The following is a 23980-nucleotide window of genomic DNA, read 5'->3' on the forward strand; positions in this document are numbered from 1 at the left end:
CTCCTTTTCTGGTAGGATGCTGTTTCAGCTTTGCTGGAGAGGACATCTGCTGAGTTGGAAGCGGTGGAGCAAGAACTGGCCCAGGAAGAAAAAGAAGATGACGACAAGGATGACCAGGAGCAGAATTGTTCTCAGGAGCAATGGTATCTGATTGATGTTCAGCTTTTCTCTCAAGTTCTGTTCCTTCCCCTGCTAATTCTGAAAATCTGAGCAGCGCCTTAAGACTTTCACATCACGTTGCTAAAATACAAAAGGCTACTTTCATGTTCCTGGATGGGTTAGAAAAGATTTTATACAGAAATAGTAGTAAGTGTTCTAAATGCTATGAAAGTAGAACTAGCAGGTTCATTTTCTGTGTGTGTTTATTTTTGGTTTAAATATGTATTTCCTAACTGCTCTTAAAAAAAATACTTCTTTTTTTACTGCCTCCGGCCAACTTTACTTGTGTGTTGTTTGAATTTAAATAACTGGTATGCATCAGCGATGGACAGTTATACCTCCTGAAGTCCATCCGGAGAAGTCACTGTGTTCATCTGTCGATTTTAATTAATTGATAATTTATTTCATTCTTTAGGCAAGATGTTGCTGAGAAAATGAGTTGTAAGGCTTTAATATCTGGTGTTTAATTACTCCTAGGTCCGAAGTGCTTCCCGAAGGATCTTTTGGAAATCTTGCTGAGCCCCAATCAAAGGAACTTATGGACACGTGTTATCAGGAGCCACTGCAAGCATCAAGTGATCTTACAGAAGCACCGCAAGAAATCTATGAAGAAGCAGAAAACTGCGATTCCACCTCATGTCCCATTTCTGCGGTGGAGTTACCAACCCAGGTAAATTTATGTTGGTTTTACTGGATGTCCTTGCCCTTTATTAACTACTTCCCTAACCAAGATGAGCGTGCAATGACCCGCCGTTTACATTTTGAGTGTTTGTCCACCCTTTAACGTTTGATTTTCGCATACTTTTAAAGAGCAAAAACAAATTTCCACCAGCTGGCATGTAAAACGACAACGTAGTCCTAAGTAACTGTGCTAATGAGGTCTTGCAGCCTTTTATACAAATAGTTTCTGATTAGTCTTGGAGTAGAATAATATGTGACGTCAGCTCATAAGATCTACATCACTATGATGAGGAAAAAACCCATAACCCATCCCTTTCTCACAGGTCGACAAAGAGACAAACACCGAGCAAGCAATTCATGAAGACATTTCTGTCCGTCCCAAGGACAGGAACAACCTTGGCTCCAGGCAGCGTCCATTTGTGCGAAACAGCATGATCGTCCGGTCACAGACCTTCTCTCCAGGAGAGAAGAACCAATATATATGTAGGGTACGTTTTTTTCCTTTTTTTCCCACTTTACTTTTGGTGTGCGTTCAGTATGTGTTAGAAAAGCATTGATTTGGAGGGTGAAAAAAAATAATTTTCTTCCAAGTGCCAAAAAGAGTGTTACAAAGAGTTGTGAAGCCTGTGTGTAAAAGCTCCAATACTTTTTCTTCTTCCTAATGATTACTAGGATTAGCCTTTTTTCCAGCTTGTAGGTCTTTTTTTTCGCTTTGCTTTGTCAATTTTAATCTGTATTATTATAATTCTGTATCATTTTACTTCAGCGAAGCCGAAGGTGGCATAACTAGTACATTTCTCCCCTAGAACTCCCTCCTCTACTCCTCTCTGGAACAATCTAATGCAACAAAAGTGGAAGAAATACTTAATAGGGAGGAATAATCTTGTATAACCTAAGAACAGGACGTTAAGATGAAGGATCAGATTTTCTAACGCGTATACATGTCTGCGCAATTATTTCTCCCCTTTGCATTATCTTTCACTTGTTAAGTTGCTGATTGATGTTGATTGGTTTAGGCAGTCTTTGTAAAATAATGGAGTAAACTCCAGGATAAAAAAATGATACTTTGCTTCATTTTGCCACGCTGCCATATCTGGCTCCCCCAGGTAAACTATTCTCATTTAAACCAAATATTTGCAGTAACGCTGCTGTGGATGGCAGACAGTCCCTCTTTGTAAACTGATGCAAAAAGAGCTTGAATTGCCCCAGGAAATGGTGTCTGGAAATCAGATCCCATTGGAATTTTGCCTCAGCCCAGGGTCTGAAGCTCTTTTGATCTTCTCAGCCGGTCAGTTTCCCATCGCGTGTCGCTGGAGGTTAATGTGCGCATTTATACATCTATATAATGAATGCTTAGAAATGGGAATGTGGGGGTAGAAATTAAGTAATGTGATCCCTGCGTTTAATTTTACGTATATCAAATATCAATGGATGATCTGCACTCAATCTAAAGAACAATGTCATGGACTTTTTTTTTTATCTACCCACTGCAGAGGCATCAAATATTTGCAGTTGCGTTTTCCTCTTGTAAACCGACCCAGATGTCTTTAAATCCTACATTAAAAGCTGAATCTTGGCCAAAAATGACATTATCCCCACCTGGATAAAGCAAACATCTGCTGAATTAACCCTTTCTGAGAATCCAGCCAGCCTGTTCTCTCATAAGGGCGCTTCTTTTTGTTACATTTTTATGATATTTCTTGCTTTTTCCCCATATATAGCTCTAGTAATTACCGTATTTGCTTGATTATAAGATGACCCTGATTATAAGACGACCCCCCAAAATCAAAATATTAATTTAGGAAAAAAACAAAAAGCCTGAATATAAGACTACCCTATAGGAAAAAAGTTTTACTAGTAAATATTAATTCATGTAAACTAATTTTCATATTTAATAAAAGCTATGATTGAGAAAAATATATTTTTTATTTCCTTTTATTTGCCAACCTGCCCCCCCAGTTTTGCACATCTGCCCCCAGGCTTGCCACTCTGCCCCCAGAAATGCCTTATACCCCCCTATTTGCCACTCTGTCCCATGATGTGCCTTTTAACCCTCTATATGCTACTCTGCCTCCAGAAATGTCTTATAGCCTCCTATATGCCACTGTGCCCCATGATATGCCTTTTAACCCCCTATATGCCCCTCTGTCCCATGATATGCCTTATACCCCTATATGCCACTCTGGCATATAGGGGGTTAAAAGGCATTTCTATCATCCCCAGGTTCCAGCATGTACTGGCTGCCTTGGCTTGATAGGAGTGTGATTGCTGTTAGCAGTATATATATATCTCCAGAAATGCATTTTAACCCCCTATATGCCACTCAGCCCCATGATATGCCTTTTAACCCCCTATATGCCAGAGTGGCATATAGGGAATATAAGGCATATCATGGGACAGAGTGGCATATAGGGAATATAAGGCATATCATTGGACAGAGGGGCATATAGGGGGTTAAAATGCATTTCTGGAGATATATATATACTGCTAACAGCAATCACACTCCTATCAAGCCAAGGCAGCCAGTACATGCTGGAACCTGGGGATGATAGAAGTGTGATTACAGCCTCCCTATGCCATGCTACCACCCCCACCCCCCTTACACATCCATGCTATCACACACACACTCATTCACAAACATTTAAATACTCATTCATTCCATTAATCACACATACACACACACGCTCAAACCCCCCACCCCCTTACCTGAACTGCAGATCCGCCACTCGCAGACTTTTGCAGGGGCCCGGCTGTGCGAGCAACTTCTCTGGCCCCGCCCCCAGAGGAAGGCGGGGGGAGGTAGAGTTATGTGAGGACTGCGCTAGCTTCCTGTTCTCCTGCTGCTAATAGCAGAAACGCTGCTCGCGATCAAAGCCCGGTAAGCAGCATGGCCCCAGCAGAATGAGGTCTGATTAGAAGACGACCTTGATTATAAGACGAGGGGTATTTTTCAGAGCATTTGCTCTGGAAAAAACCTCGTCTTATAATCGAGCAAATACGGTATTTTACATATATATATATATATATATATGAAAGTTATAAAAATTTAATAATTATGTGCAAACCTATTCCATTCCCACGTGATACATTTTGGATTGTGGGATCTGTTGTTAAAACCATCCCTAAGAACTATGCTCTGGATCTTACTACATGGAGTGTGCGCAGAGAATGACTTGCGTTTTAGATTCAGCAATACACCGAGTACTAGAGTTGACATCCCTCTACCATTAAAAATAATGATTAACGTGAAGTGGGTGTGTCTTAAAGTGGGAGTGGGTGGGGTATATGCAGATTATGGTTACAAATGGGCTGGACTACCATTAAGCCACCCATTTTCCACTTAAAGTGCCTTTTTAGTTAAATAGCACAAAATAACATTTTAGAGATGATTATTTTCCCACAGTGGAATATTGTGGAGGTTTTAGCTCAAGATGTTGTTTTTTTATGGTTTTACTTTACTCCTTTTGACTTCCTAATCACAGTACATTCAGATGTCTTCTGCACGGATTGCTTTTCGTTTATGCCAGTTATAATCATTATAATCTGTCATTGCATTCTTTCTACAGAAACTTGTTGGTTACTATGACAACAACCTGTCAGGCTTGCTTTTATTGTCACATGACAATTAAGTGCTCCCACCTAAAATAATATGAACAAGGCAAAATTGTACTTGATTAAATAATGCTCTGGAAATGTTTTGCCATTCAGTAGTACAAGGAATGATGTTTCTAATGCCGTACTTACTTACAAAGGGTTAAATTCAGCAGAGTAGGTAGAACAGCACCTTTAAAGATGTGACGTAATGTAACAGGGACCTAGATCTGCTTAATTTCAAAGAGCTCATCACTTTTATCATGTTAACAGGGAGCATGCACGAAGAGTGGAAACATTTAACAAAATAGTTGTTGTTTTCGAACATATTTACTTGTTTGTAGCTAAAACCCAGTAATAAACATTTGGTGCTGTTTTTCTGGATATTAGCTCATTGTACCATCTACAGCTGCTTTCAGTAGCTCTTTATAGGCATAGGCGACACGTTTGTCGACACAAAGCCTAATATTCCATTATACGGAGGACAATGCTTGCTTTGGTCTCTATAATAAGGAATAGGGTAAGTGTTACTGTTGAATCATCGTACGTACAATTATGTGTCTCCATATAGTTAATTAGAAGTTTTGTATATTTCATGTTTGCGGTAGATTCTCCCACAATGAACATTAAAGCCATTTTCCTCTCTGAAATGGCTGTACAATGCAAATGTAGTCATTTCACAGTGACTGCAGCTATTGCCTGAAGGCCTTTTACGCTCATTTTGTAAATGTTTCATGTAATACGTGGCATCCAGGCTTTTGTAACTAATGATAAAGAAACAGAAATCATTTTTTAAAACTTTGGGAGCTATTGTCACAAAGCAGAAATGCCTTCATTAAGCAGCACTTACTTTTATGGCTGATGATATCTCATATCAATACCCATCACATGCTGGCGTGCTTGGAGGTTGTGTACGTAGACCCCTGGTGCACCCCTGTTTACTTGGTCCTGAGGAAATGATGGCTCCATAAGATGTTTAACCAGAGTCTGAAGCATAGAATACCCCCCCCCCCGATGTGACAATAAATCACCTTCTGTGTTTAAAGGCCAAAGCGTAAAAGGCAGGTCCAAAAATGATGCCCACTACAATATTATTCAGATAACAGGGAGTCACATTTATGTTGAGCTACACACTAGTTGCACGCAAGGAAGAAGAAGATGAACATAACCTAGATCTCCAACATTATTATTATTGTTTTATATAGCACCATCATATTCCGTAGCGCTGTACAATGGGTAGACATTGAAGTAGTATATAGCAGTGATTCTCAACCCATGTATCCTCAGGGCCCACATTTGTCTTTGCTCATTAAGTCGCGACCCAAAAATAATTTCATTTCTGAAACAATGACAATTTGTGCAGTATTCCACATATGTGTGTGTATATACCGTATATATATATATATATATATATATGTATATATATATATATATATATATATATATATATGTATATATATATATATATATATATATGTGCACTTTTAAACAGTAAAGAAACAGTAAACAAACGGATACTTTGCACAATGAATATTGTAATCACAGTGCTAGTGAAAATTAATTGTGCAATAATCACAGCGCTAGTGAAATGAAAGTGCCATTGAGGCAAAAACACAATAAATAAATAAACAAACAGTCATTGAAACATATGAGGTAGAACTAATGGGAACACTGGGGATGCTTTTGAGGACTGTCTTAAAATCTGGGGTGATGGTAGACAAACTCTGAGGCCATGTTCAATGTCCATTCTGTTTCTATGCTTTGTCTTTAGCTGAACCAGAGTTCATATGGCTTCATACGACTTCACATGACTCGTCCACAATGCCATTTTCTTTTTGAAAGCCTTGACTTTTTCAGTCTGTGCAAAATGGGGGTGGGGGGGGGTTGTGATGCCTGGGTAAGTGGGGCTGAGATGGTGCATAGGGGCTGTGGTGGGGAGTAGGGGACAGGGACTGTGTTGGGGGGCAGGGACTGTGATGGTGGATAGGGGCTCTGGTGGGGGTAACTGGGGCTGTAGTGGGGAGTAATAGGGGATTTGGTGGGGTAACAGGGGCTGTGTCCTAGTGGGGGACAGAGGCAAAAGGGACAGCAGATTATATATATATATATATATATATATATATATATATATATATATAATTAAACAAAAGATATAGAATGTAACACACTCACTTGACTGGAAGCAGTTGCAATATGCCCAGGTCCTAACAATCCAAAATGTATATACAGCAAATAAAGTTGATGCACTCAGTGGGTCTTCTTTTTATAAAATGTATTGACTTGGTGAAGGTCCAATGTTTCGGCTCTCAATGAGCCTTTCTCAAGAACCAGAATATATATATATAAATAATTAGTACACAAAAAAAATATATACTTAACTTACCCTTAAAGATGAGGGAGTGGAAAGGCTGCCCGCGGGCTGCAGCAGGAAGAGGGGAGGAGCAATCAGAGAAAAACTTTATTCAGCTCCCACTAGGAGCAGACAGCGACCGGTCGGGGAGTAATACTAAAGTGCCAGACCGGAGGCTGTCTGATGGCCCTGATTGTTGCGGCCGCGGTCCTGACAGCCTGCGGCTCACGGATTGCCGCTAGAATGTGTAAGGCAGTCCCAGGAAAGTGACGTTTTCCCGGTATGCCTCCAGCCCTGACCCTCCGCGACCCACCGAAGACAGGGTCGCGACCCATGAGTTGAGAACCACTGGTATATAGCATGACAATTAGGCTTAAAGAAACTTCCTTTATCTGCAGACCTGTAGGCCGCCATTGTCAGTCATGTGATATTTTGGGATGACTTTCCCTGAACAGTCACCACACTGTTATGTGGTTATATTATATTATGCAATCACTGGGACTGTTTAACAATAAAAACACTATTTATAGAAAACTATTTATATTGAAAACTTTTTTTAATCTAATATAAGTCATTAAATAAATGGTGGGAGTTCCTTTTAAGAGGCTTTGCTTTGATCTCCAGGCCGGCCCCTGACATTAAAGTTCTGCCAGTCCAGAGGTGTTTGCATTGTGTGAAAACTGAATTGCGTAACTTTGATAAACATTTTAAAACTTGGACCCACAAGGCAAAATAGAATTTTGGATTAAGTGGCTTAATTCTAAAAGGATTCATATATTGTATTCATGTGAGTGAAATGTGTTTACCTATGCATTAGCAGAATGATTGCTCTCCCAGGAATACCACACCTGGGGATGTTACACAACACTGATTTGTGAATACTTTTAATCACTTTTTTTTCCCTTTTTTCTTTACAGTTGAGCCGAAGTGACAGTGACAGCTCAACCCTAGCCAAAAAATCTCCATTCGTAAGGAATGCTTCAGAGAGACGCAGCCTGAGAGTGAAGAGGGTACGCGTACCTAAATTTACCACAGATATATATGACCTCTTGTTCTTCTCGTTCACTACCAAGTTATTTCATACAGTTTCATAGTTTTTAGACTTTAGACCAAGATACTTCTTAACCAACCACCCAGCCACTCAACAGATGTATGTTCATCCGTATTCGAGTGTGCAGTAATTATTTATTAAAAGCTCTCTTCTTCTAATTAGCCCGTCTGTCAGACGATGACAAGAAGAGCTATGCATGAATGTCGCGAACGGACATCTCTTGATTTGGAGCTGGATCTCCAAGCGTCACGCACAAGGCAAAAGCGCCTCAATGATGAGCTCCAGTCCTTGAGAGACCTAAAGCAGAAACTAGAAGAGATGAAAGTCAGAAGAGAGACCGCTTTGCCACTGTGTATTCTAGAAGATGATCGGTTCCAAAAGCTTTTAAAACAGGCCGAAAAGCAGGTATTGATCCCACTCTCACTTAAAGGGAAACTGTTGCACTGCATGTATTGCACTGGATATTTATTAATATACACTCCTTTCCTGTCTAATCCCACCAATTATCAGACAACTAGCAGTGAAAAAAAAGACGAAAAATGATAAATCTTTCTTATGGAAGTTAGAAATGTAATTATCTGCTATTATCACACACAACAAGCTAAATCTTTTTCCCTTCCATGTGTCTTATTAGATGACACTTCTTGGTCAAATGGTTCTTTAAACTTTAGCAACAGAACATGGATTTCTGGTTTGTTTCTAGGCTGAGCAATCAAAAGAAGAACAAAAGCAAGGTTTGAACGCTGAAAAATTAATGAGAAAAGCCTCAAAGGATGTATGCAGACTACGGGAGCAGAGCCAGAATGTTCCCCTTCAAGTGCAGTCTTTTAGGTGAGAAATGTTCAGACCACATTGCCAAAGATTTATCTAGTTCAATGTTTAAATAATCCTTTATATATGAAATTGTGCTTCAACAGCTTTATTAACTTAGTGTCAGACTACACTAAACCAATGTCATACTCTAAAAGCAGACCTGTCCCTTTCATACACTAAATAAAAAAACATGTAACAGTGTTTGCAAAATAAAATAAGTTATATATATGCATTGGATAACAACCTTTTGTGCATACAATTGAGGCCATATAATAAAGATAAATATATGAGGTTTTTGGACATCCTATTCAAAAACCATGGGCATTAATGGAATTTAATACATTTGTTGCACCATACCCACATTCACTCTCATTCTCTCTCATTCTCTCTCTCGTGCAGAAACATTGGTGGACACAATAACCATTCACGCTTAAAATGTCAACAGATTCATCCATACATCCATTTTAATTTTTCAGTATATAAATAAAACAATAAATACTGGTGGCATGGGGGAGTATATGCAACACACCAAGGGAGAAATTAGAGGACTTCTATATAAATAACTAATACCATTACATAACTTGATCCTTTTCTTTTCATTCATTACATTGTTTTTGTTTTTTTTTGTTTTTCAGGGAGAAGATTGCTTACTTTACCAGAGCAAAAATCAGCATACCATCCCTTTCTGCTGACGATGTATAGTTGTATTTGTTTTTATAGCTGATTTTCTTTTTCCCCAGTCGTCTCATCTTTTTAGTTTTTTTTAGTATAGGCATCTGCTTTTATCAGATAAAAATATATTTTTTTTTACAGTAGCCGGTAATTTGTAAAAATATGTCTTGTTCTAAATTAATATAACTAGGAAAATCAGGAGAAGAAGAGGAAGAGAAAAAAATAAATAAGCCAAAGTAGACTAACTTGGTACAATGATGCAGAGTTTGTACAGTTTGTATGTGTTATATATGCATCATCTTAATATTTTTGTAAAGTTGGATCAAAGAAGTAAGAAGCTGTGTCTGCACAAATGTTTATTCTTCTTTCTTATGTCTAGTAGGACTGTTATGTGTTCAGACATCTTACACTCTATGGACTGGGTTTGTTTTTTTCATGTAAGCTGTGAATATGGCTTGACATGCCACGCTGTTGACTTTTTTGCACCAGAGACTGACTTTTTAAAGTCAAAGTCATTTTCCAAAACTACAAGGCTGCCTCATGATCCAGGTGCTTGGAAGTCCCTCCTTGGTGCCTTTAGATATCCTTGTCATTAACCAAGAACACATATATAATTATGAAGATTTGTGAATTAGAACCATTTTACACCCTACTGTGAACCGCCTGGTGGATCTCATGACAACGGAGTGTAAAGTTACCTTGAAATGTTGAAAGTGAGCCAGCTGGTTTCAGTGACATTAGTATGTTGGACCTGGCCATAGTACCTGTTTCACTGTGTGCAGTTGAGTATGTATGTGTAAGTATGCATGTATGAATGATATACACATATATGTGTCTAAATGCGCGCACACACACACACACAGCAAGCTGATCGATATTTATTAAAGGGACCTATCATGTAGACTTCATTATTATTGAACTACCTGATTCCAAAAATATATTTGTAAAACCAAGCGATGCAAGCTGTGTACTGTGCCTTTAGAGACCCGTAGCATTATTGTCTTTTCAGTAATTGTTCCTATACCATTTAGGTATGACACAGTATTAGTGGACCAGCAATGTGCATTGTCATATACACTTTGTGACACACACAGTGAGAAAGGATTTATGTACATTTTACTTAAATGGCAATAAGGATGCGGCTACCCCTCGCGTGATACTGCAGTCTACCTTGTGCATGATCCTTTTACTGATTCACAATAGACGTGAGCTGCTTGTACCCACTGTCAGTAATGACTTCTGAAGTACTGGAGGATATCATCGACTGTCGTCCAGATTTCTGTATTTTAGTATGTCCACACAATGGGTAACATGAGGGATGTGGTAGTTAATCCGGTTATAATACATAAAATATCATTAATGCTGTTGGGAAGCATACTTGCCCCTTTTAGTCTCATTTATTGATCTATGTGATTTACGTTGGAATTTCTTATATATATATATATTTCATACCTCGGCCAACAGAGCTACAAAATCAGAATTCTAATTGTAACCAAAGATGGGTGTCCATGTATATTATAATTTATGATCAGGACCAGTGTTGTGTATTAACAAACATTTAATATAACAGGTAATTGATTGATAAGAGCCAGTGGGTTGGGTGCCTGTTACTCAAATTTTAGCTTATTTTGTTGTTATGTTACGTCCTCTGGTATTCATGTACGTTAGTTAGGTCCATCATTGCAAACCAAACTGCTGTTTCAGGGTAGCCTGATCACTCAGTAGGGCGATCTATCCCCAGTAAGGCTGCGCGGGGGCTGCCACTATCATGTTAACTACATGTTAAAAAAATGCCTCTGCCTGTAACTCCTATCTGACTGAGGACATGTTATGCAGGGTTGATTTCCAGTAGGGTGGTATACAATCCAGTTCCATTTAGGGACAACCTGGCAAAGGTGGCAGTTAAGGGACATCGCTATGCTTCCTTACCACTCAGAGTTTTCTTTCCTCAGCATTAAAAACCATCAATGAGTGTTTTGATAGCCTAGAATCAGAATCTTTTAATGGTTTGCTATCTTAACTGCACTTGTCTGTGATGTTCTTCTATATTAAGACAATTAAGGGTAATGGATTGTGAGCTACAGTCTGCATCAGGGTTTCTGTTTCCTTCCTAGGCTTCTAAGCTACCTGATGGTCTCAAACCTCATACCCTTTCTAGGAATGTAGCCTGTGATCAAACAGCGATCCCCTTTATGCTGGAAGCATTTAGTTGATCAATATTTAAACTTAAGGGCTGGATTAAGATCCCATTAAGCAGATACTAGGTTAGGATCATTTATGTTCATCCCCTATGTATTTTAAGTCCGAATCAGTAGCGGAGTAAATAAAAGTAATAGTATAAATCATCATATATTTGTGCTATGTCATGATTGCACAACCAAAGGAAGGAATTGTCGGGAATCAATATATTAGAACAAAATATATGAGATAAATATTAAACAGAAAAAGTATAGAACTATCTGGATGGTTCAATTTATATCTTCCCCAGTACCATCTCGGTGTCCCTCTTTCGCTTTTATTTAAAAAATAAGAAGTAATGGGATATTATGTTAGGGGTTCTGTATTTATGTGAAAAACACAATAATCGTTAAAAAAACTTTTGATATGGTAATATAGATAAAATAATAAGCTACACTATTTACTATACTGTATGAATGCAATACTTTAAAAGTTTATTGTTTGAATGTTCCGGGGCCTCGAGGGATGTGGCACGTGCTTCTCCGGGAATGTAAGGGTTAATTTATTCCGTCACTGACTATTCTGCCATGAATTGTTTGTTAATCCAGATGCATTGCGCCCCTTCGGAGATCTCCTTGCCAATTTCTGATGCGGTTTCATAAGCACTAGTTAAAGAGCAGCACTGCTCCTGAAACATACAGGAAAAAGCAAAACATAGGATTCTTTGTGGCCCCCTTTATTTGCATCACACGAGAAATAGGTTGATAAAGCTGTATTATTTGGCATGTTTCTTTATGACAAACGAGAAAAGCCAGAAAGCTGTCAGTGCACGGAATAAGAATAACAGTGTGACTTCTATTGTGTTTATGTAGAATTCACTCCACCTTCTACTCCTTGTAGGGATGGAGAAAGAAAAGTGTGTGTGTATGTGTGGTTACATTATGAACTTTATGTGTGTATGTAAATATATATATGTACCCCACATGTATAATCCAAAATGATCCCAGAACATAGATATTGCTGGTTTACTGCCATCTGTTCCATGTTCCAATGAGGCTTTTCATTATCTAGAACTCAGAAGTGTTATATGAAAATCCATTGTTAAGGTGAATTTGGGCATCCATGTCAAGACAATCAACACGATTAAGACAAACAATAAATGTTGGTTACTGGGCCTTAGTATGATATGAAAATGAGTACAGTTTGCTGGCATAACATATAACCAAAGCTATAGAGAACAGGGAAAAAGTACTATAACTGAGATTGCATAGTAAACTACCTGTGTTATTGACTACTGTATGACATCCCGTATCACATTTGTTAAGGGTTAAAGCATTAGGGAGGGGGATAAATCTGGAGTTAAGTGCTATGGGGGCAGCCATGCATATATTGCAGGACCACCCCCCCCTCTTCACAAGGTATGGGAAGGTATAATGTAAGGGTTTAATGAAGGTCGCCTCTGTCAGCTAGCTTTTATTTAAAGCAGTTAGATATGTAGAGCTGTTGTATCTCCTTAATGATTTATTGCCTCCATTTATTTATTTATGGGTCTTATTTATGTTTTGTTTTTTTAAATTGTAGTTCAGTTCTGGTCATTTTAATGTCTGTTTTATATGAAGCTAGAAGAATAACATGCAGCTTATTATACAAATGGATCTGTGTTACCTATAGGTTAAACAATGTATAGCATAGTGAGTTACTCTAAGCTTAGAGCACTATGAGCTTAGGAGTCATACGCAGTTTCATTGCCTGGTGCTGTCCTGTTATTGGTCAGCATGCCTTATGAACTCATCTATTGCATCGCTGACATTTCTTAAACATCATATGATACGTTTTTGGGATTTGTTTAATCAAAGATTCCAGGCTTTACCTGAATTGCCTCCTACTTCTATTTTCTGGATCAGTTGTAAGCATACCTGGGAACTTTTCAGTGCTGGTCCCACTGAGGTCTCCCTCTCGCTGGGAGGCAGGACGCAAAGACGTAGGTGGGGTGCCATGGCCAGTCATGTGTGGGGGGTTTGAATAGTCCACAATAGCTGTGGAAGAGACAGTATCGGGATAAACCCGAGTGCGGAGTGAGTTGACCCATGTAGTCTGCTCATATTTCCTTATGTAAAGTCCTTAACGAGTCTTTGATCTTGTCTTAGATTCAGGATAGCTTTATGCCTATCCTATGCATGTTTAAATTCCTTCACTGTATTAGCCGCTACCACTTCTGAAGGGAGGCTTGTTACATTTATCTACAGCCTGCGCGGTAAAGTAGAACTTCCTCCAAAACATCCAGAGATTGTATGCTGTCCTAAAGGGCCTGTTCACGATCAATGACGCCGGCAGCCTCCAGGCCAAAGCCAGAGAGTTCCCAGGTATTGTTTTAAAACAAAGATGTAAGAAGCTGTTAAATGAGCACCTGATAAAGATTAAAGAGGTCAGTGACACGCTGGCATATGCTGTAAAAGAAACTGGAAATGTAAATCCAAATCTTTTGACCAAAATATCTTCAGAAATGTCATTAGGGGTGTTAAAAATGTTACCACATCATATAAGCAGTTTTTTTGTTATGATTACAGTAAATTTATTAGGGTGAAGTTCGCTGTAAGTGATTTCCCGAACAAATAAACTTTTTTTTTTGCAGCATGTACACAATCAGAAATTAGAAGATTTGTATTTTAAATCTCTAAACCTTGATTTTGTCCCCAAAAACATAGCTGGAAGCATAAAGATTAATACCCAGGGTAGTGCAACTAGAAAGTCTTTAATTTGTTAATGTAATAACAGGGTAGCTGCTGTATACTACAAGTCCTATGATGCATACCTGATTTTTCCACCGAGGAGGTTGCCTATCATCCGTTCAACACAAATAAAGCGGAATGTGTACTTTATAAAGCAGGAGCCAAGATCAGATCAGCCCAGTGAGACATGGGGTTTAATTCTTGTTTGATTTTCTTTGCAAGCTTCAAAACCTGAACCAACATCTCACTGAAGGCTACAGTGGATACATAAACCTTTCTCGTTACTATTTACTAAATACTCTGGAAATACGTTCTTAGTAAAATATCATCTAACAATTGATGTTAATGTTGCTTTATTTTGTGTTATCTATGATATTACTATTATTTTAGTACAATTCTGTATATCAAAGTATTACAGGCACATCAGAAAATATTATTCTTTAGCCAAATGAACAAAAGTTACTGCAATCAAAGTATTTTTTCTTCTTTGTAAGCTATGTTAAATATGAAATGCTCAGAACTGAACTAGATATGTGATCAGATTTAAAGCTGAATGTCTTTTATGTTTTCTCATTTTGTCTCTTATATAAATACCACGCCATGTAGATTAACATTGTGTCTGCACTTTCCATGTTTCTCGGTGATTTAAAAAAATACATTTTTTTAACAAAGTACAATTGGTTTGGTTTTTGTTTTTTATTTTAAAACAGAGGAACTGCTGTTCCAAGTGTCAAGAGCAGAGGGCAGATCTGTGGCACTGCTTCAAGACATGCCCAGAAATGTAGACTTTTTGGGGTAAATGTAGACTTCTTTTTCTGGTAACACATGGGTTGGGGTCTTTCCTTCTTCTGCCACATGTTGTTTTGGAATTGTGGAGGGAGAATGCATCTTAGTAAGCTAGTACAAAAGACATTGCTTGTGGCTCTGAAAACAATCCTACACGGATGGTTAGATCGGGCTTTGCTTTCAGTAGCTCTATTTCAGGGCAAACTTTTACCTCTTCCACATGGACAGGATTGAGACCACCAAAAAAAACAAGAAAAGCACACTTAAGTGATTCTTTAAAATATGTCAGCATTGCATCAAAAGTTTTGACCTCAAGGTTTAAGAGTTGACATTTCAGCAAACATTGTCAGTCTGTTACTAATCAGTTCAGAGTTAAAATCTCATTGCTCTCCGGAATGGGGTTTTTGGTGGTGTGGACTGACAGGGGTGTCATTGGACTATAGTCTTTTAGGTGTAGAGTGTTTGAATGTACTTGTAAATACTAGTTAATTGCAAAAATCTCTTAACAGTGTCGGAGTCATGAGTTTTATTTGTTTTGGTGATTAGTTTTCATACTTCCAGAATTACTTATGTCTTTTATTATAATGGGTCCATAACCCAAGAATGTTGTGAAATATTTTGTTTTCTTGATTTGTTAATAAATGAAAAAATAATAAAAAGGCTTAAACATAAAAACATTCAAGGAAACATCAATACTTTTTTAATTTTGTACCTCGATTCAGGCGAGCCTTGGGAATGGTTAGTCCCACCCAGCAGTGCATTTAGAGTGGGCTTTAGCATGGCCCAGGACAGCACCGTGATGCAACAGATATCATGTCATGATGCAACAGATATCATGTCAAATGTTTTAAGCCTTGGTTCCAAAAATTCAATAATTAGCATGAAAGTGATTTTACTGAGCATCAAGTGTATGAAGTATACACAATAAGTGTATAGAATGTGTGGTTTCTGTACTAACGAGTACATTATCAACTAAAGTGCTAAATACAGTTGTGCTCAAAAGTTTGCATACTCTGGCAGAAATTGTGAAATGTTCATGCAAAAAAATTTATTTTATTGAGGGCTAGTAATCATATGAAGCCATTTTTATCACATAGTTCCTTGGCTCCTTTTAATCATAATGGTGACAGATTTCGCCCGAATGGCCCGGATCAAAAATTGACATACCCTTGAATGTTTGGCCTTGTTTCAGACACACACTGGTTAAAATGACAATTAAAGGTTAATTTTCTACACCTGTGGCTTTTTAAATAGCAATTAGAGTCTGCGTATAAATAGTCAATGAGTTTGTCAGCCCTCACATAGATGCACTGATCAGACTAGATACTGATGGGGTGCAGAAAAGAACTGTCAAAAGACCTGCGTAACAAGGTAATGGAACTTTATACAGATGGAAAAGGATATGAAAAGATATCCAAAGTCTTGAAAATGCCAGTCGGTACTGTTCACTCACTTATTAAGAAGTGGAAAAACCGGGGCTCTCTTGATACCAAGCCAAGGTCAGGTAGACCAAGAAAGATTTCAGCCACAACTGGCAGAAGAATTGTTCGGCATACAAAGAAAAAAACCACAGGTAACCTCAGGAGAAATGCAGGCTGCTCTGGAAAAAGGTGGTGTGTGAGGTCCTGTCTCCGATAATACTTAGGGGAGAGCTGATGGTATGTAGCCCAGGAGAAGACCATGAAATGGCCCAGTAATAAAGTCTCCCTAAACACATCTGAGAGACAACATGGTCAATGTGTACTACAGTCCTGTCCAGAACACTTTAAAAAATGCATAGAACTAATCTATCTGTCAGAATGCATGGAAAGATTGTCATCATGTTATTTATTGCCACAACAAGCTTCAGGTATTGACCTCAAATATTTGCAACGTGCCCCCTTCCCCATGTCAGACTCCCCCTGCGGATATAGGTTTGATGATCACACGCTGTAGATGAGAGCAGCCGCTGTTGGGTTGCATTATAGTGCATCTTGGGCACAGACAGCCTGAGATATAACAGTATTGCATCTATAAGGGATATGGGATGCATAGACATTTAAAATAGAGACTCTACAGGGTGTGTAAAAACATCAGAATAAAATTATTACATTTTTTTAAATGTGTATTTTTAAAAATTGTTGAAAAATGTAACTAATAATAATAATAACGGAGTAAATTTAAGAAGTGCTCACCTTGTAGCCCTCACACTTGCCCTTCCAAACATGAAAAAATCTATGTATATGGGGTATTAAGGTACACATGGGGATAATGCTGAACATAAAACAATTGTTTTTGCAGCAGTTGTTCCGAAAGTGTTTTTCCCATTTTTTTTTATATTTTAATGCCAATAAATATTATGTGTGTACGCTTCCTTCAAATATATACATGATTTGTGTGGTACACTAAATACGAAAAATGAAATCTTACTAGTTAAACATACTAATGGTTTGAATCTTAAAGAGCTCTTGTCATTCAGCTGTCAAATATCCTTCTCTTGAAGGGGTAAACATTTGATGGGCTTGGTCTGTTACATAGAAACTATTGTTAAGAAAGCAGAATGTTTGCTGTGTGTAACCCGTTCACCGCCAAGGGGGTCTGAAACACTCACGGGATACTAGTTCTATTATCCTAAATTGTTAAAAACATGTGTCTTCTTGACTGCCTATAGTTATATATCTATTTTTTTTTTGTTTGCAACGTCTTGGTTAACAAAACAAAAACAAGTGTATATGAAAGCTGTAGCGTTCCATTCTCCTTAGTGCCAAAAAAAGTGGATCGCTGATGCCGAATAGAATTATGAGACAGGTTGGATGCTGTGAAGCGTATGGAGTGTGATGAAAGTTTTGTGGAAAGCATGTCTATCTGTCATCTCCACAGAGCGTGATGTGCCAGCAAGAGATGTCACAGAACCTGCTGGAGCTGAAGGTGCCGGAATGATTGACTCGTATGTTTTGCAGAAATCAGTGTGAAAGCATGGAGGTCTGACTTATAACGACAGCTACTTACTGAAGAGGATAATGTTTCTGTAGACGACACATTTTTTTTACATTTCACACAAAGATCATTATTTTAGATCATTTTGTTTCCTTTATTGCTCAAGTAAGCATTAAACATAAAACAACAGCAGTGCATGGAGACTTAAAAACCACAGGACAAGAAAAGGTATGGTATTGTCTCAATATAAGGGTTTTTCTTTTGGAGGGGGCATATTCTTTGTCTAAACAGTGTGATCTATGCAACAGGTGTCTGTGTATCTGGATTAATGAAGAATAGATAGATAGATAGACAGACAGGCAGGCAGACAGACAATTTGGAGCATAGCAAGACAATTCAAGCACTCGTTCATAAATAACATATATTTAAAAAGTAGAAAAACAACCTGAGAAATATATATTCCATTATTTTACAATAAAGTTAAATTCTTTTAAAATTGGAAATATATGTATTATCAAAGTTAACATTTTTGAAAACATAATATATTGTTACAGTCCTTCTATATAGTTTGTGCGTGGATCATCAGAGTAAGAAAATGTTTTATAACACCATAGTAAGCTATCTACATAAGCTCAGAAAAATCCTTTTTCTAACTAGTAAATGATATTCATATTACAACAAATGAGTAAATGGACTCAAAAAGCATAGTCAAGTTTTCTTGGTAGGACAAGAGTTTGTGCCTCAGAATTAATATATCTAATATTCTGAAGAACATAACGGATTATTATTACTATGTGCTAAAGATCTTCTCCAGAAGCATATTCATATAGGCAAAATCCATATATTTCATTAGGGGTCGACGGACGATATGGTGGTTTCTTGATAAAAATATATTTTGGCACATTTCACATATAAAAAAATGAACTAATACCAAGTCACATAATCTATCGGTACAAGCCTTCTGGGCTAAATGCAGGAAAAAAAAATTGTTCAGTGATGCAGCTGTCAAATGGTTAAATCAGGACACCTGTTTTGTGGACGTGCCGGGAGATAAGATTGGGAGCTTGCTCCATTTGCTGGTAGATATTTTTCATTAAGTGACTTTTTATTTGAAGAGACACTTGAACAAATTAGTAATAAGCCACCGAGCATTAGAAAGAAAGCACCAAACCAGCCCATAAACAAAGCTTCACCGAATTCCCACCTTGGCACAATCTCTGGGATAGTCTCATCCCAGAATTCCTGGACAGTTTCATATGCTATCCAAGACACTGGGATCACTGCAATGACCCCAGAGGCCAAAAATAATATCCCTCCGAAGATACTCAACTTTTTTTTAGTCTCATCTTCTCCGATCCTCAGGCATTCAAGTCCAAAGCAAGAAATTAGGAGTCCAATGACCCCCAAACCATTGGAAAGGAACATCAAAATTCTTGATATCCTGAGTGGTAAAGGCAGTGCCAAGAAGGAGTCATAATCCTTACACTGTACAGGACCCTCCTCTTGAACCACACAAGTCTGCCATAGTCCCAATGTCCAGATCTCCAGTTCATTGAGATCTAAGTTGAGGTTCTTCCAAAGAGGTACAAAAGTACTGACGCAGGTTAGTACACATCCCAAAACGGAGAAGAACATTGCCCCGTACTGTAGCTTGAGCCTCTTAGTCATGGCCATATCTTCAGCTTCTGAGTGACTGATGTAGTGTTTCTTTGTGGTTTGTTAATTCGGTACTTAGCTGGCCAGTGGTGCTGGTTTTAAGCTGTAGCGTCTACTCTTTAAAGCCCTTGGGATCTGTATTTGTATTTAATGAATGAAGTATTTAGTTTCAGTTACTGGATCCCGTCCAAGGGACTATTATGTCAGATACCATTAAAGAAACAGAGGAAGTAGCATAAAATACATGGGAGCTGCTACATTAATCATCCTTATGTTTGTTGCTATTTTGAAACCGAATTACAGGGCATCCAAATTTGCAAATCTGGAATCCGAGAATATTTCGACATTTCAGGGACATTAATGATAAATACACTTAAGGAAATGTGTTAGGTTAGAGGAATTTACATATATACAGTAAGAATATAATAAATCTATTTTCTGGGAGAAGTTTCTACAAGACATTTATTTTGTCTTGACTGTTGTGTGAGAACCCATATGGTCTAAAGTTACATGTCCTTCTTTCTATATTTTGTGCACTTTACATGTGAGAAGAGTTATATATAACATTACCTTGTTTCATACAGCTGTAGCATATCAGCAGGTGCCAGTATAACTCAATTTAAAGTCAGGCTTTCACTTGTGCTACTAGTTTGATCATTGCTTACAATTTCTATCTGATTTACTTTCTGCATTATTACTGCCTATTTATTTGGGAACACTTTTATTCCACTAATGATATTACAAGGAAAATTGATTAATTGATCATCAGCAAGTGTGACCACCTCTAGAAACGCCAGCATTTTAGCAGTTTGCTGGTCTGGAGCATTCAGGTGTGTGTTAACACAATGCCCAGGAGAAAAGACATCATAAATGATGTTAGAGAAGCAAGGGTTTCTGCCCAACCATTTTTTATGGAACATTTTCATAGGCCTACAGAGGTCCTTTATCACTCCCATCACACCTGTGTTCCAATGGCACGTTGTGTTTGCTAATCCAAGAATCCAAGTGAAAGTTTAAAAGACTAATTGACAATTAGGAACCCCTTTTGCAATTATGTTCGCGCAGCTCCTTGTTTTCCATGAAAACTGCTTAGTGACCCCAAACTTTTGAACAGTAGTGTATCTATAAGATAAAAATGTTCTAAAGTAACACAGTGTTTTTTAAAAAGGATCACTACTCATTAGGTTGTTTTTGCTGGTTATGTGCTTTACATGACTGCCAAATGGATGAAGCAATGGTTGAGTGAAAGAAGGTTGTAGTTAATGGTGTGTATTCAAAGGAATGTCTTAATACTAATTGGGTACCTCGGGGACTGGAACAGAAAGTGTCTTAATTCTAAGGAATTCAACCACAAAACGCAAAGTCACAGAGCGGGGTCACCGAGTGCTCTGAAGAGTTCCAAACTTTCACTGGCATTAATATCAGAACAAAAATTGTGCGCCGGGAGCTTCATGGAATTGGTTTCCATGGCCAGGCAACTGCATGCCTCACATCACCAAGTACAATGCCAAGCGTCGGATCAAATGGTGTAAAGCGCGCCGCCACTGGACTCTGGAGCTGTGGATTGGACCCCCTACTTCCAGTGAAGGGAGATCTTAATACTTCAGCATATATTCAGACATTTTGGAAAATGCTATGCTTCCAACCATTTGGAACAGTTTGGGGAAGACCTTTTTCTATTCCAGCATGACTGTGCCCCAGGGCAGAAAGCAAGGTCCATAAAGACATGGCTGGATGAGTTTGGTTTGGAATAACTTGACTGGTCCCTACAGAGCCCTGACCTCAACTGTATTGAACACCTTTGAGATGAACTGGAACGGAGATCATGAGCCAGACCTTCTCATCCAACATCAGTGCCTGACCTCAGAAATTCACTACTGGATGAATGGGCAAAAATTCACACATAAACGCTCCAAAATCTAGTGGAGAGCCTTCCCAGAAGAATGGAATCTGTTATAGCTGCAAAGGGGGGACCAACTTATATTAATGTCTGTGTATTTATATGTATTTTAATGTCATAAAAGTCCCTGTTGGTGTAATGGTCAGGTGTCCCAATACTTTTGTCCATATAGTGTATAACTTTAACAAAGTGCAGGAGGGAAGTGTTTTTCCGAGGAGAAATGTTAAAACAAGAGGCCATCATCTAAAACATAGGGGACCAATGACGTAGGTGTAATTTAAGGAGGTTTTATTTTACTGAGAGGGTATAAATTGAACAGTCTCCACACAGAAGTGGTTAATATTTAATATCACTTACTTAACTATAACTGTAACCTGTGTAGGTCCAAACCTTGTAAACGTTTCCAGTAGAAAAGGCTGAGTTGACCCTAAAATGGATGAAATTAAAACTGCAAGATTGCCCCACTTTCATAAGTATACATCATGCCAAGCCAACTCAGTTCTGCTTCTATGAGCATCTTGCCAAGTGGCCCTTGAAAATGCATTGTTGAGATTAAAGGTTTCACCTCAGCTCAATGGGAAGGAATGCTAATATGCTACTCAATTTGATGTGAAATAAGAAATGTCCATCTAAACATGTGCCAGCTGTAAGGTTTGCCCGTCCTACCCTGTAGATAACCTGTCTCCTTACTGAGCTCTACCAACTTCCAATGCTGCCCCAGGGTCATCGGTTTAGACAAGTCGTTTAGCTGTACTCGTAGCAATAATTCAAATTGTAACCTTGTGAACGTTAGAATCCAAACTACTCTATTAAACATCAATTACAGGGCTAACACTGATATATATATATATATATATATATATATATATATATATATATTGGTGATATTGGTGAGTCTGCTACTCAGCTTTTCAAAAGCAACACTTGTTTTGAAGATGTGTCTGGGTCAGGACTTTATTTGAATGAAAAAAAACCTCAATTAAACACTAATTACCCACTGTTAAATATACATAATTGCTAGTTTTATTGACATTTGCACCGTGCCAAACATTCTGAGCTCCTACAAGAGATAGACATGAGGGGTCAAGGGACACCTTAAATGTATTTGCCAGACCATATGATGAAGCAATGGATTTGAAGAGTTTTTTTTTCTCTAAGATTATAACCACACAGTTACAGAAATGGTTAAGTATATATATGTTAATGGTTCATTACAGCATATTTCACCAACGCCTTCCCTAGATATTACAGAAACTGTCTATGGTTTGATATGAAGCATATATGGTCTTTATGAGTGTTTTGAGGCCAAGCAGTGATCATGTTGCAGTGTCCTCCAGTTTATTAACACAGAGTGATTAATCATTTTACACGAAGCGTAAAACAAATCTTGCATTAAAATAAAGATGAATCTGCAAATAGTCTAAATAGCATAATAGATTTCACTTAACAGGGGTGTTGGCTTCTGTAACCTGTTTTACCACAAGCAGATAAATATGTTTTCAGATGGTTAGATCTGGATATTTGGAGTCTGCGTGTAGACATTTCTCATGCTGTGGTGTTTGTTTGTAACATGTGCTTGGAACAGGGGGTGACGAGCAGTAAGAGGCAGCAAGTAATGAGCCCCCAAGTAGTAAAAAAAATCCTCCAAACCAGCCCATGAAGAGAGCTTCTCCAAATTCCCATCGGGGTACAATATCAGGAATTGATTCATCCCAAAATTCTTGGACTGTGTCGTAAGCCACCCAGGATACTGGAGCTAGGGCAGTTAATCCTGAAGTCCAAAGCATTATTCCTCCGAGGAGTAAGAATCGATTCTTCAGAGCTTGTTTTTCGCCTCCTATATTTATGCAGTCTAGACCAAGACTAGATAAGAGAAGACCAAGCATCCCTGAGCCATTTGATATGCACATTAGGATCCTTGAAATCCTAAGCTCAGACGACAGAGCTAAAAAAGAGTCAAAGTCCTTGCACTGCATACCACCTTCTTCTTGTACAACACAGGTCTGCCATAGTCCCATAGTCCAGTTTTCTAGCTCATTTAAATCTAAGTTGAGGTTCTTCCATAAAGGCACATAAGTTGTAACACAAGAGAGAATCCATCCTGCCAAGGACAATAATATTCCTCCAAACTGAGTATTAGTTCTTTTGGCCAATGCCATTCTTCCAAGGAAAACCCCTGCAGCTATCCTGTGTCTGGAAGATAAGGAACTAATAATCCTGGTTCCAAGGTACACGGTATATAAGCTTTTGACGTTAACCCTCCAAGACCCTTGAAATGAGGTTTTGTTTCCTTTTGAGATTGTATTTCATCTGCCAGGGGGAAGAATCTCTGGCAGCTATGAGTTAAGTTTATGATCAGCATTTGATCTGTTACCTTTCAATTTGCTAGGTAAAATTATATCCCAATGGCTGATGATTACAAGTCTGTGGGTGAACAAAGGAGGCTCTATGACCCCTCACCCTAAAACACAACAGTAATCATTGTGCTTCAATATGGA

General features: G+C 38.3%; 3 protein-coding genes across 3 annotated transcripts in view; 1 reads left to right on the plus strand and 2 right to left on the minus strand.

Moving 5' to 3' along the window:
• The window catches only part of LOC149285554 (protein WWC2-like), a 69806-nt gene extending 60459 nt beyond the window's left edge, over positions 1-9347 (plus strand). Inside the window, exons 17-23 of the mRNA XM_089495165.1 lie at positions 16-143; positions 637-829; positions 1164-1328; positions 7699-7791; positions 7995-8237; positions 8536-8663; positions 9281-9347. Coding sequence (XP_089351291.1) covers positions 16-143; positions 637-829; positions 1164-1328; positions 7699-7791; positions 7995-8237; positions 8536-8663; positions 9281-9347 — 1017 coding nt within the window. The remainder of the gene's footprint in view (positions 1-15; positions 144-636; positions 830-1163; positions 1329-7698; positions 7792-7994; positions 8238-8535; positions 8664-9280) is intronic.
• Positions 9348-18931: 9584 nt separating this feature from the next.
• Positions 18932-19600, minus strand: LOC149285555 (claudin-22-like). The gene has a single exon (XM_089495166.1). It carries the CDS (start codon positions 19598-19600, stop codon positions 18932-18934), a length of 669 nt encoding a protein of 222 aa, XP_089351292.1.
• Positions 19601-22981: 3381 nt separating this feature from the next.
• On the minus strand, positions 22982-23641 carry LOC149285556 (claudin-22-like). The gene has a single exon (XM_089495167.1). It carries the CDS (start codon positions 23639-23641, stop codon positions 22982-22984), a length of 660 nt encoding a protein of 219 aa, XP_089351293.1.
• Positions 23642-23980: the final 339 nt, after the last annotated feature.

The sequence above is a fragment of the Sceloporus occidentalis genome, unplaced genomic scaffold, assembly GCF_023333645.1.
Source record: "Sceloporus occidentalis isolate IW3139 unplaced genomic scaffold, rSceOcc1.0.p SCAF_77, whole genome shotgun sequence".
Classification (NCBI taxonomy): Eukaryota; Metazoa; Chordata; class Lepidosauria; order Squamata; family Phrynosomatidae; genus Sceloporus; species Sceloporus occidentalis.